Raw genomic sequence first — 13,460 nt, 5'->3', positions numbered from 1 at the left:
TGGGTCATATGGTAAGTGCCATTTAGGGTTTTTGTTTTTTGGGTTTTTTTTTAATTAAGAAACTGCCATATTCTTTTCCAGAATGGCTGTACCATTTTATATTCCCACTAAGCAATGTATAAGTGATCCAGTTTTTTTCTACATCCTCACTGCCATCACTATTTTTTTTCTTTTAAAGATTTATTGATTGACTGATTGATTGCTATGTTGGGTCTTCGTTTCTGTGCGAGGGCTTCCTCTAGCTGCAGCAAGCGGGGGCCACTCTTCATCGCGGTGCGCGGGCCTCTCACTATCGCGGCCTCTCTTGTTGCGGAGCACAGGCTCCAGACGTGCAGGTTCAGTAGTTGTGGCTCACGGGCCTAGTTGCCCCGCGGCATGTGGGATCTTCCCAGACCAGGGCTCGAACCCGTGTCCCCTGCATTGGCAGGCAGATTCTCAACCACTGCGCCACCAGGGAAGCCCCCATCACTATTTTTTGTTTTAGCCATTCTGATCAGTGTGTAGCATTATCTTTGTGGTTTTACGTTGCATCTCTCTACTGGCTAATGATGATGAACATCTTTTTATGTGCTTATTTGCCATCTGTATATCCTTTTCAGCAAAATATCTGTTCGTGTCTGTTGCCTATGTCCTAACTGGATTTTTTTAACTGTTGAGTTTTGAGCCTTCTCTGAATATTCTAGATATATGTCTGGATGTTCCAGATAGCCCTCTGTTGAATATTTTCTCCCAGTCTGTAGCTTGTCTTTTTATTCTCTTCACATGGTCTTTTGCAAAGTTTTAAATTGTGATGAGATCCAATTCGCCACTTTTTCCTTTGTGGATTGTGCTTTTGGTGTCAAGTCTAAGGCGGGTTTTGAACTCAGGCCATCTGGGTGTGGAGTCCACCCTCTTAACCACAACACTCCAGATAGAGTTGAGCCCTTTTTGGATCTTTTCCTCCTTAGACCCATTCCCTTCCTTCCATCCCTAGAGAATACCATCATTTTGAAGCTGGTGTGAATCTTCCCTTCTTAATTTCTCTTCTTTTAGAGGTGTTTTTTTTGACAATGTTTATTGAGCACCTTCTATGTGCCAGGCACTGTGTGAGGATACAGCAGTGGATAAGACAAAACCTGCCTTCATGGGTCTTAGAGGCTAATGGGGAGGCCAGGTGAATCAAATCACCCTGCAAATATGTCATTACATGCTAATAGGATTGCCAGGGGAGGTGCAGAAGTGCAAGGAGGGAGTCAGGGAGGTCTCCTTGAGGAAGTGACATGTAAACCCAGACCTGAAGGGTTGGGGGGGGTGAGTAGAGGAGAGGAGGGGTATTCCAAGTATTGGGAACAGCATGTGCAAAGGCCCTGAGGCAAGAGGATATGGCCCCTCCTAGAAGAGAACAAAGGTCTGTAGGTAGGTGTGCAGAATTCTAGGATGAGGGTGCAGGTCAGGACTGCACAGGGCCAAGGAAGGGCAATACCCGGGCTAGAAGTGACAAACAGGGAATGGAGGTTCGGGGGGGTTAAGTGACTCCTCCGAGAACACACAGGCTGAGAGGTGCTGGGCCCTGGGGTTTGTTTATATAGAGATAACCCATCCCTGCTTTGGAACTGCTCATGGCTTGGAGGAGGCGAGGTCCCTACACACTTGTCTTCAGAAGGCTGGAGCTGTGGCTTTAGCTCTGTGGCCAGTGGATCTACCCCCCCACCCCAAGCCTCAGCATTCCCCTCTGTTAAATGGGGCATTGCTTCCAAATGCTTCCGGGGCTCCCCTGCCAAGCTGCTGAGGCAGGGCCTCCCCCTTGTCTCTGTCTCCACGTCCTGGGGGATGGGGTGGGTGGAGCTGCTAAGTGACAGCAAGACACAACTTCTCAGCTGGCCTTGCCCTTGGCCACAAAGCCACAAGCTCTGGAAATATCCACTCTCCCCACCCCCCCATTCCCTCAACCCCCAGCCTCACGCTTGGGCAGCTTCCCCCTTCCTACTTCTCCATTCCAAAGCGGGGGCAGGGGAGGGCACTTTGTGGAGTTGGGCTGAGGAAGGAGGAAGCCGGGGTGCAGCCTGCAGACGCACACCTTGTCTTCAGGGGGTGGGAGGCAGGGACTTACAGGCCCTGCTTCCTCGGCAGCCAGCCCGCAAGAGGGGCTTTGGAAATCCTGCCCACTCCTCCCACCGCCGCCTCCTGTCTGTCCCACGTGGCTTCCTGCCCGGAATCGTGCCTGGCACTCACAAACGAGGCTTTGTGTTCCCGAGATAAAGATCACGCTCCTCACCCCCAACCTGGTTCCGGGCTGGTCTGTCTTGCCCCGATCTTGGTGGTCTCAGAAGGGATGGTGCCACTTCTCAGCAGGGGAAACTGACGTTTAGAGATGCACAGGTCTGCGGAGCCAGAGGAGGGGTCTGTCTCCCGCTTTGGGGGTGAAGGTGTAGCGGAGAGGTGGTGAGTTGGCAATGTTAAGGCACCGTGGGGAGAAAGGAAGTAAAAAAGAATATGACCATTGCCACAAGGAGAGAGGCCAGATTCCAGCCCTCGAGGGGAACTGGATTCTATTTAACCCAGAGAGTGTCTTTTGAGTCCTTCTTATGTGCCAACTGGCGTGGGAGGCACCGCATGAATCAGACATTGTCCCTGACATTTAGGAGATAAGACAAGCATGTAAATCCCCACAAAACAAGGGAACAAGAGACCAAGGTCAGAGAGCGGTGCCAACAGGCGGACAGTGGGGGGCGGTCATCACCGCCTTCCCTGCCACCTTCCAGGCTTCCCCGGAGGCTGTGAGCAGCGCTATGAAGCAAGGGCAGCGGGGCTTTCAGAGACCAGAGGAAGTACGAATTGTTTTCTGATTATAACTTCTGATTAAAAAGAAGCACGTGCCATTACGTCAGAGAAAGCCCTCCAGTTCTGTGCTTGCTTTATTGTCTACATATCACTTCGTACTTGCCACTGAGAGTCTGTTCCTAGCTGCCCATTACTTTTGTCTGTATCACCCTCCTGAGAGCCCATGACAGCAGGGCTGGGCTGTGTGTACCTCACTGTATCCCCACTGCCTAGTACATAGTAGGTGCTCAATACACATTTGTTAAGTAAGAAAAGAATTTTATATATAATATGTAAACATTTTATATATATGAAAAGAATAATATAAGAAAAGAATTTTATATATATATAATACTTCATGGCATCAGTATCATGCCTATATATGGTTGTATATACTGTGTTTTCCCCACGACTTGCATTTCTTTTTGGCTGCGCCACACTGCTAGCGGGATCTTAGTTCCCAGACCAGGGATCAAACCCATGCCCTCGGCAGTGAAAGCATGGAGACCTAACCACTAAACCACCAGGGAATTCCCTATGACCTGCTTTTTTTTTTAAAGCACTTTTCCTGTCATTAAATAGTCTTCAAGAACATAATGCCATTTGCAGCTATATATAGCTGGGACTTCCCTGGTGGTCTAAGACTCTGTGCTCCCAATGCAGGGGCCTGGGTTCGATCCCCGGTCAGGGAACTAGATCTCGCATGCCGCAACTAAAGATCCTGCATGCCTCAGAGAAGATCCCACGTGCCGCAAGTAAGACCTCGAGCAGCCAAACAAATAAATAAATAAACAAATATTGAAAAAAACCCACACAGCTACCTAGTGTTCCATGGCACTGCTCTCACATTATCTGCACTTTATTTCACCCCACCCCTCCTAATCTTTATTTAATTGTATCTGTGGGACTTAAACCAGAAAATAGGTAGATAAAGGAATGTAAAGGCTTTCCTGGTGGAAGGATAGGGCAAAGGTAGTATCAGGGGGTGGTGTGGGGGGAATATGAATCAAATCTGAAAGGTGTTGAATTCAGGAATGGGGTCGAGAGGGCCATGCGGCCAGGGAATCCTGGACCCAGTGGTGTGTTGTTAAATTGCCTCTCCAAAAAAAATTGTAGTGTTTATTTGCTGATTTCCATGGTGCAAATTCTCCTACTGTGGTTGATTTCAAGTTCCTGATGCGGCATTGCTGAACACAGGGTTGGAAAGGCATGGGCACAGCCGGCTCTCAGGAACCAGTAGGAGCAGGCTTCAGCACTCCCCTGTCAGTGCCCAGGCCTGATCCCCACTCTGGGATGAGGAGCCCTCTCCACTCTGTGTCTGTGAGCCCTCCCTGGGCCCCAGGCCCAGCATCTCAGACGAAGGGGGTGGGACTCGTCCTGGGTAGTGAGGCCCATCGGGGTGCAGGAGCCCAATCTTGAGATCTTGCTATCAGATTTCACAGCTGGGATGCAAACCCCCAGATTCCCCCAGCTCAGCAACTCGGAGCCGCACTGGCTCCACTGAAGTGTGCCCGCTCCATCCATCCCTGGAATTCAGGGCTGGGCCTGGCGCTCTGCCCCAGCCACAAAGTCCTTAGGACCCAGCCTCAGAGCTCAGTCACCCAGTGGGGCTCAATGTCAGGCACAGTGATGGGATCAGGATGTTCCATTATGGCCATGACACTTACGAGCACTTGCTGTATGCCAGGCTGTGCTGAACGTTTGACGTTTAATTCATCCCATCCTCACACCCAGCCTATGAGGTGGGCGCTAGTTTTATTCCCAATCTACCGATGAGGAAACTGAGGCACTGAGAGGGTAACTCACTTGCCCAAGAGCATCCAGTTCATACCTGTAGGTGCCAGGATTCAATCCCAGGTTGGCTGAACGCTAAAACCTCTGCTCTTAAATCCTCAGCCCAGTATCTCCTCCCACTTGGCTTTACAAAGCACCTGCTATGTGCATCCCATGGGCGGTAGACTATGTACAAAGTTGACAAGAAGATGATAGTGGGTTTGTCTTGAAGAGGCTTAGAGGATGGGGAAGGGGAGGCAGCTAACCATTTCTTGAGCACCTACTATGTGCCAGGAATGATGCCAGGTGCCTTACACAGCCGTCTTGATTAACTCTACAACAGTGTCACGAGAAAGGTGAGACCCTTTCCACATGACAGCCCAGGCCTGGGCTCTCAGGAGCCTGCCTTCTTCTTTCCCAAATGGCCTCTAGCAGGTCACACTCCTCTGGGCCACACTTCCCCCTCTGGTTCCTTGACAGGAGCTGCCCTAGGAGACCTCAAACCCTCTGCCAGTTTCAGGTCAAAGCTTCTCAGAACAACAGGAGGTAGCCAGGCCATTTGGAAAGTATGGAGACTGTGGCCACAACTCCAGGCAAATTGCAGGGGCAGACGCTGGATATTGGATAGGTGACAGAGCTAGCTCCCTGGAGGCCTGGCTGGCACAGTCCGTAGCCTTTGTAACCCCCCTGGGAGCCTGGGGAGGGGGGGGTCTGGGAATGTGACTTCCTGCTCAGCTCTGGAAGTTGGGCCAAGATAGCTAGTGGTGGTTTGGCTGGCATCCCAGGTGGCCCTAGGACAAGGCCCCCAGGTTCCATCAAGGGTCCCTGGGGGCTGGATAGCCTATCTGAGGTCTCTTTTTCAGAAGAAAAAGGTTTCGCCACAAGCTCCCACCTAGGTGAGTGGGGGCGGGGAGAGGCAGGACACTTGTCTTGAAGTAGCAGTCGCATAACAAGTACCATTTTCCCCTCCTGAGGATCTGGGGTAACTGATAAAGATTATGGGAGGGCTTTAACTACTCCCTCGGGGCTACCACTGCTCTGGAATCAACGCTGCATCACCCCTCATACCCTGTTGAAGGATGTTGCAATACTTCTAAGCCTTGGGGCCAGCCCTGCTAGGCCCATTTCCCAGATGGGGTAACTGAGGCCCAGACTTTGGAAGGACTCACCAGACGGAGGCCAGCCAGGGAGAGAATTCCAGGGATCTGAATTCCTCACCAGCCTGGCTGGGGTGCTGGGTGGGAAGTCAAGGAGGGAGATGGGGAAGCAGATCACGGGGCTGCTCCTGTGGCTGGGCAGGGCCCTTCCAGAATTGCCAGTCTGGGCGTTGACTCCCGAACTCAATAAGTAGAGCCTTCACATTGGTGCCCAGCCCTGGGCTGACCTGACCGGAATGAGTCCCTTCTGAGAACTCTTAGGCAGGTAAACAACAAACTCATGGCGAGAGATAGTGTGTGTGTATCTGTCCTGGCACAGGCCTTTCCGGTCACATTATCACATTTAAAACTCAAAAACTGTGCAAACCTGGAGCTGTGGGAGCAGAGAAAAAGGGGAGAAAACCTCTGCCTGGCATGGGAGGACATCCCGGAAGACTTCCTAGGAGAGGTGATATTTGAGCTATGCCTTGAAGAACAATAATAGTAATAGCAAACACTTTCTGAAAACTTCTTATGTGCCTGTCGGTGTTCTGAGATCTGTATCTGCTTCCTTCATATCTGTTTTATCTCATCTAATTCTCTCAAAACCCTGTGAGCGAGATACTATAATAACATATGAACCGATGAGAAAACCAAACCAGGGCACAGAGAGGTTAAGAGACTTGCCCAAGACCACACAGCTACCAAGTGGCGGAGTCAGCATTCAAATCCAGAAAGGCAAATCAATGACTGACCGTAAGACCTTCCGAGTGCTATTTAATCCCTCTGAACCTCAGTTTGCGTGTCCATACAAGGGGGGAGGTGGGAACTAGTACAATAGTAAGTAACGCATAGAATTATTGTGAGGACGAAGGTGAGATAATCCCTGTAAAACGCTTAGAACAGTGCCCGGCACACAGTAAGCGTTCAAACAATTGTAGATGACTTTTATAATCGCTGTGGTGGTGATCTTAAAGCCCTCCCCTCCCCCGCCGGCCGCGGCTTCCTCCCCCGCAGTGCCAGCCAGTGACGCGGGATCTGCCGCAAGCACAGTCTGGGTTTAATTGGAAACTAAAAGAGATGGAAGGGGATGTTCGCGGCCCCTCCCTTGACTCTGAAAAGGACCCCCAGGGAGGGTGTGACTCTCTCTAGCGACGCCTCCCGCGATCTCCGATACTGCTCTGAGATGGGGCAAGGAGGTCGGACCGAGAAGGCGGCGCCGGGATGGTAGGCAGGGGAGAGCCGGGGAGGTGTGAACGTGTTGGAGGCAGGGCAGGCAGGGGACATACTGTGTCCTCTGAGCCCGATGCCAACTCACTAGGAGCCTGCGGCCACGCCCATCATGGCCGTGGGCGGCTCTCCACCTGGCAGTCCCAGTCTCCAGGCGCTCGGGGCTCCGAGGCCGGTGCGCTCTGGCACGCTTGGCTGGGGTGCCGGCAGAGGGCGCGCGAGGGGCCCCGGGAACTGGCGGGCGGGGGGCCCCGCGGGAGGCGGGATTGCGGGGAGGGCCCTGGGCCGCCCCTCCCGCCCCCTGCCCTCCCCGCCTGCCCACCCGGAGCGCTAGACGAGAAGGCAAGGGCTGGCGGTGTCCCCCGCGCGCTCAGCCGGCTCGGCGCCCAGCTCCTACCTGTAGAGTCTGGCGGGGGCGCCCCCTCCCCGGACACCTATCCTTTCTCCTCCTTCGGAAACCTCTCGCTCAGCTACCCGCGTGTCGGACAGGCGGCGCTGGGATCCCGGGACAGGGTGCCAGGCTCGCTGTTGGCGACATGTAGACGCCTTCCCCGCCGCGGTACAGCCTCGGAACCTGGACGCCCTCCTGGCCGGAAAGTTTGGGGCTGGGCGCCATGGCCAAGAGCAGCTCCCTGAACGTCCGCGTCGTGGAGGGCCGGGCGCTGCCCGCCAAGGACGTGTGAGTACCCCCGGGGCCAGTCGGGGATGGGGGGCGTGCCGGGCATGGGATGGGGCGGGGGTCGCCCATTCCGCATGCCAGGGAAGGTCGGTGAAGTGGGCGGGGGTTCTTGTCTGAGACCGAGTACTGGGGCAGATCCACCTTCATGGGGCGAGAGGCCCCACGCCCATCGCTTCCTGGTGGGAGGGGACACCAAGACTTAGCAGATGCCCCGCCCCGCCCCCAGGAAGGGGGTGTCTTTGTTCCTGGGACGTACTAAAGGGGGTCTTCCAGGGCTTCAGCCCTGGGGATTAGAGGGTCGGATTCTGTCAGAGCTGGGGAGGGGGTTTAGGGGTGGGGGGCTCTCTTTCTTAGTCCAGGCAGGTGTTGGAGGTGGGGTTTCTCCAAGCCTGGGTGGGCATCTGTTAAGAGAACCCTGGGGAGGAGCCCCAGAGGGCCTGGGATCCAGGTGGCCCCAGGATTCCTCTGTGTGCATCTGGTACTGAGGTTTGCAGAGTGTCACCAGGTGGCCCACCGGCCAGGCCTGGGGGAAACTGGGGTCCTCTTGACCCAAAACCCTAAGCTCCCCAGCCAGCAGCTCCCCGCCCAATGGGGACCTTCCCTGGATGCTAAGCCGCTTGAAGAGCCAACTTCCCCCTGCAGCCCCCTCCCTAGCCAGGTGTGATGGGGCTGGAGGACCCTCAGGTTCCCCTCAGTACCAGTCCTCAGCTGTGCTTCCTTCAGGGCTGAGTCAGCAGTTGCCGAATCAGCAGAATGGGGGGAGGGGTCCCCCCTCCTGCCTGGCCTGGAGCCCAGAAGGGGCTCTAAGGGTGTCAGCACCTGAAACAGGTGTGGGATCCTTGGCAGGACATCGGCTGTGTGACCTTGAACCTAGTCCTCTCTGGGTTTGGATTTCCCGTCTGGGCAATGGGAACCCTGGACAGGAGTCTCCAAGCCGCATGCAGCTGAGGGTGGAGAACCTCTTAGCATTTGCCCGCTGGCCAGGGTGAGCAGGAACGTGGATTCTGAGCCTTCGCACAGGCTGGGGCTTAGCTATGCTCTAACTCCCCCAGCTGTGGGCCCCCTGTGAGGAGTATCCTGCCTTTGACTTCATGAACATCCCCCCTCCCCAACCCTGCAGCTATGTCAAGGGGGAAGCTGCATAGAGCAGTTCTAGCACCCCCCATCCTCATCAGCGACCCCCAAAAAACACGCACCTGAGGAAAGCAGAGAGCTCGCTTGCTGTGCAAATGCAGCATCTGGACGAGCCCCCTGATTCCCCCCTTATGAGATGCCCTCTCAGAGCACCCGAGAATTAGCGATTCTGGAACTGTCGAGGCAGTGAGGTCAAGAGTGGGGACCTGGCAGCTGCTGGGGGGCTGAGGGGGAGAACCTTCCAGAAACCAGGTTTCCATCTCACGGTGCTCTGGCCCCTCCACCAGTCCTGGGTGAGGGCCATGAGGGAGTGACGGATGTTGTCCTTGGACCCGGACATGGCTCGCGGGGCTCCCTCTGCCTCTGCTGGGGAGGGAGTTGACTCATACCTCGTTCCTGCCGTCTCTCTCGGCCACCCCTCCTCCACCAAGTTCCCGGGCCAAGGTGAGCTCTGAGGTGGGCCCCGCCCCAGAACCAGGGTAGGGAGGAGAGTGACAAAGCCCCAGTGGGGGATCCAGCCACACTGCCTCAGTTTCCCTGGCTGTTGGTGCCCTTCTTCAGAGGGGCTCCCTCAGAGTGTGTGGGATCTCCATGCCCGTGGGGACTCTTAGATGGGTGTGTCCTCTCTCCTCTCTCCTAAGGGAGAGGGCCTAGATTCTTCCTGAAGCCTCACCAGGTTTGAGGGGGTTTTGGCCTGGCTTGGGAGGAGGCCTCAGCTGATAATTTGAGAGTTATTTCTGTCATTAATAATAGCAGCTGTATGTCTTTGACGGCTTCCTATGGGCCAGGTCCTGTGCTTAACACTTCCTGTAGTCCTATTAGCATTTCCATTTTACAAATGGGCAAACGGAGGCTCAGAGAGGCAAAGTCACTTGCCCAAGGTCACACAGCTGGGATTTGAACCCTGACTGCCCCATGCCCCAACCAGACTGGGCAGGCAATGGCCGATGGGCCTGCTTTCCCATGCTTGAGGTGGGGCAGGAGCCGTGGGAGAGGCTAAGGGTCTAGAGAGATTGAGGGTCTGGAAGGGGCAGCCCCCTTCCGCCACTGCTGCCCCTGCCTGATAGGAGCCTGATAAGGCCCTTGTGCGTCAGAGCCCTGGAGCTGACATGCTTGGCTCCCATGAGGGGCCCAGGGGTCAGGCCGGGTAGACGGGAGGGGGCGTGGCTCCCAGCCCTTTTCTATGGATCCCAGCCCGTCGGCCCCACATCTGCTGCTGGGGAAACTGGGGGATTGGAGCCCACCTAAAAGAAGCTCAAGGAGAGAGGACCCAGAGAGAGAAATGAGATAGAGGGGGTTTCCAGCCATGGGCATCCACGGGGGTGGAGCCCGATGGGAAAACTGAGGCTCCCAGGGTTACTCAGCCCAATGGGTTTGGGATAGATCAGATGGGAAAACTGAGGCCTGGGGCATTACGCAGAAGGGAGGTCAGAAGTAGAACCCAGAGAGGAGTTCAGAGACACAGGACACCAACCAGCCTGAGGTGTTCAGGGATGGAGAGCAGATGGGGAAATGGAGGCACACCCAGCGGAGGGAACTAGGGCGAGGAGTCCACAGAGGGAGCCGAGGCATGGGGAGGGCTCAGCCAGCAGACAAGGTTGGAGCAGCTCCTGGTGCCAGCGTCCCTCTTCCTGGGAATCCCCGAAGCATTTGTGGATCAGTGACAAACTGAGCTGAGAGAGGGTGGCAGAGAGAGGTCGGGGGCTGGGGTGTCAGGGGAGGGGGCCATTTGGGCAAGGGATCGTGAGTTGGGGTGCAGGCATTGGTTAAGAACATGTGTGCTGAGCCCCACAGACCTGGGTTCGAATTCTGGCTCTGCGGTGGTGGGGGGAGACGGGGGTGGGGAGATAAAGCTCCTCCCCCAAGGAAATCAGATTTCCGAAGTTGCAGGGAGCCATGGAGACAGACACTAAACAGAGAGAAATGGAGCAAGATGATTTCACATGCTCAGAGGGATCAGAGATCAATTTTACACTGTCTACTGTTGGAGGATGGTGGTGATCAAGGACCACCTCTCTGAGGCGGTGACTTTTGGGCTGAGGTTTGAATAATAGGATGGAGCCAGCCATGACAAGATCAGGAACAGAGCGGGTGTCTTAGTTAGGTGGAACAGCAAATGCAAAGGCCCTGAGGCTGGACTGAGCTTAGTGGAAGACAAAGGAAGCCTGTGCAATGGGATGGGGGCGGGGGTGGGGGAAAGAGATGAGGGCCCCTGGTCAATAGCTTGGGATGGACTAGTAACTCTTATTATGAAGCGGGGATGGAACTGGCTTTGGTTGGCCTATGGCTCATGGCTACTCAAGGGGATGCAGCCCATTTCTCCTACTGGTTGAGTTTTGAGGTCTGGGTGCCCTGGTCTGTGCCTGCAGTGAGAGCGGCTGCTGAGGTCCATCCCCGCTGAAGGCTGAGCAGTGGGGAGTCCCCTCCCAGGGAACTCCCAATGGAGAGGGCAATGCTTACCCTGAGGGTGGCATTCAGGCACCTGTGGGGAAAGCTCTGGGGTCGGCCAGGATGCATCACACCATGCATTAGCTTCTTCAGCTCCTCCAACCGCCCTAGGGGTATGTGAAAATATTACACCCAACTTACAGAGCAGAGAAACTGAGGCCCACAGAGGGAAGGGGACTTGCCAGGGTTCCACAGTTAGTTACCTTGAGGCCAGGGATGACTCCCCAGCAGAGCATGTGCTCTGAACCACCGCTTCGGGCTTCCTGGGACCGGGACTCCAAATTTTCTGGCTTCATGTCTCAATGTTCTATTTCTTTGGGTGGAAGCCCAGGGCCCATTCAAGGAGGTCCGCAGTGGGTGGGCTGGGCAACCATGACATTGTCTGCTGGTCCCCAGAGGTCTGCCTCCACTGAACTTGCTGTGTGACCCTGGGCAAATCCCCTCCCCTCTCTGGGCCTTAGTTGCCCCCATCTATAAAATGAAGGCAGATTGGGATCCCCACCCAGGGCTGCTCTCTCAAGCCTGCTCCCCAAACCTCCTCCTTCCGCAGGTCTGGGAGCAGTGACCCCTACTGCATAGTGAAAGTGGACGACGAAGTGGTGGCCAGGTGAGGAGGGGAGGGCAAAGGGAGCAGGGCCGGGGGACGGGGCTCCGTCTTGACCTGGGGAGTCCAGGCACAAGAATTCACACTGAAAAGAGGACCTGGGGGAGGGCAACATTTACCCCAAGCGGGGGACTCGCAGGCCTGATGGTGGGTGCTTTGTGCCCTGGCCATGGGCCCAGACAGAGGGGGCGCCGGCTCCCCTCTCCATCTGGTCCCACCAACTGGCCGACATCTTCCCCCTTCCCCCTTGTCCTGATGATGCCTCTGCTGGCGTCCTGGGGCTGACTCAGTGGCGGCCAGATTGCACCTTCCGCAGTGGCCTCCCCGGGGACGGGCATCTCACGCTTGGCTGGGCTGGCTTGTTCCGGGCCTGCTGGGTGCTGCGGGCACCTGGGTGTGTACGTGTGTGTGCGTGTGTGTGTGTGGGGGCGTGCATGTGCGCCCGGCTGGGCCTGCTTGTGAGTGTGTGTCGGGGTGTCGGAGGGCTGGTGTGAATGCCTGCAACCACTGGTGCGTGTCCCTGGGGGTGTGCAGGCTCAGAGGTTCACGTTGTGTACCAGCGTGGGGGGGGGTATACGTGTGTGTGCACACGTGGGCTGCCGTGTACACGCATGTGCACACCAATGCCTGCTTATTCGGGTACACAGGCACCACTGTGAACACATGTGAGGACGTGAAGATGTTTGGTGTGTGTGAGCGAGTCTCGGGCCGGGGAGACATCGGGCTGGGCTGTGCTGGGCTGGGCTTGGTTGCCAGCCCTGCAGGCTGAAGGGCAGCTCTCAGCCCCCGCAGGCCTGAAGGGTGTGGGTGGGCCGGCGGCTGAGGCCTCGGTTCCTATGGAGACAGCAGGATTCAGGATCCTCCTGGCACCAGTTCTGGTCCAGATGGGCCGGGAGCTGGGGGCAGGGAGCCCGTGTGGGGGAGGGTAGCCTGCAGCACACCAGCCGACCACCCCCATCATTCTCTCTGTGCTTGTGCTGCCCCTTATCACATTCTGTGACACCACCCCAAACCCACAGACTGATTTTCCGTGTGACCCCAGGCTGTCACCCCCTCTGGGCTCTGAGGAGCCTCTCAGCTCGGGGGCTGGGGAGCCTGAGGGGACTTCCAGCCGGGAAGAGGTCAGGGTAGAGGAAAGAGGGTGTTTGGAAAGAAGAGTCCGTCTGATGGTGGGGCCCTGGGCTGTGTGTGTGTGTGTGTGTGTGTGTGTGTGTGTGTGTGTGTGTGTGTGTCCACGTTCATATTCTTTGTTGGGGAAGAGTGTGTGGAAGGAAGGAGGAAGGCAGTGGCAGGTGTGCAGACCAAATTTTGCAACCGTAAGTTTTGGTGTGTCTTCACCGGGCAAAGTAGGTTCTTTTTTCCCCATTGCGTAAAGGGAAGTGCATCTGCAGGGGTGTTGGGGTGAAGATGTATGTGTGTCTGTTTCTGGGTTTGTCTTGGTCCCTGACCCTCCTGGGGTTCCCCTTGCTTACTGAGTGCTCTGGCCCCTGCTGACTTCATGGTCTCCTGGCCCCTCACACTTCCCTGCCTCCCAACCACCATCTTCTTGTTCCTCAAACTCACCATTCCTGCCTCAGGGCCTTTGCACGTGCTCTTCCAGCCATGTGGAATACTTGTCCTCATCCTTTCTCCCTGCTTTGCCTGACTAGCTCCTGCA

General features: G+C 55.8%; 1 protein-coding gene across 6 annotated transcripts in view; it reads left to right on the top strand.

The window, feature by feature from the left end:
• The first annotated feature begins 7,537 nt into the window (after nucleotides 1-7,537).
• The window catches only part of RASAL1 (RAS protein activator like 1), a 28,540-nt gene continuing 22,617 nt past the window's right edge, over nucleotides 7,538-13,460 (top strand). For 3 of the 6 annotated variants that reach the window (XM_068562750.1, XM_068562749.1, XM_068562748.1), the window contains exons 1-2: nucleotides 7,553-7,617; nucleotides 11,750-11,806. In XM_068562750.1, coding sequence (XP_068418851.1) covers nucleotides 7,553-7,617; nucleotides 11,750-11,806 — 122 coding nt within the window. Of the gene's footprint in view, nucleotides 7,618-11,749; nucleotides 11,807-13,460 lie in introns of all 6 variants that reach the window. The other 3 variants (XM_068562753.1, XM_068562752.1, XM_068562754.1) reach the window with 2 other exon arrangements.

Source organism: Eschrichtius robustus, chromosome 14 (assembly GCF_028021215.1).
Source record: "Eschrichtius robustus isolate mEscRob2 chromosome 14, mEscRob2.pri, whole genome shotgun sequence".
In the NCBI taxonomy this organism is placed as follows: domain Eukaryota; kingdom Metazoa; phylum Chordata; class Mammalia; order Artiodactyla; family Eschrichtiidae; genus Eschrichtius; species Eschrichtius robustus.
Note: the sequence above shows the minus strand (reverse complement) of the source record. Positions and strands in the feature narration are given on the sequence as shown.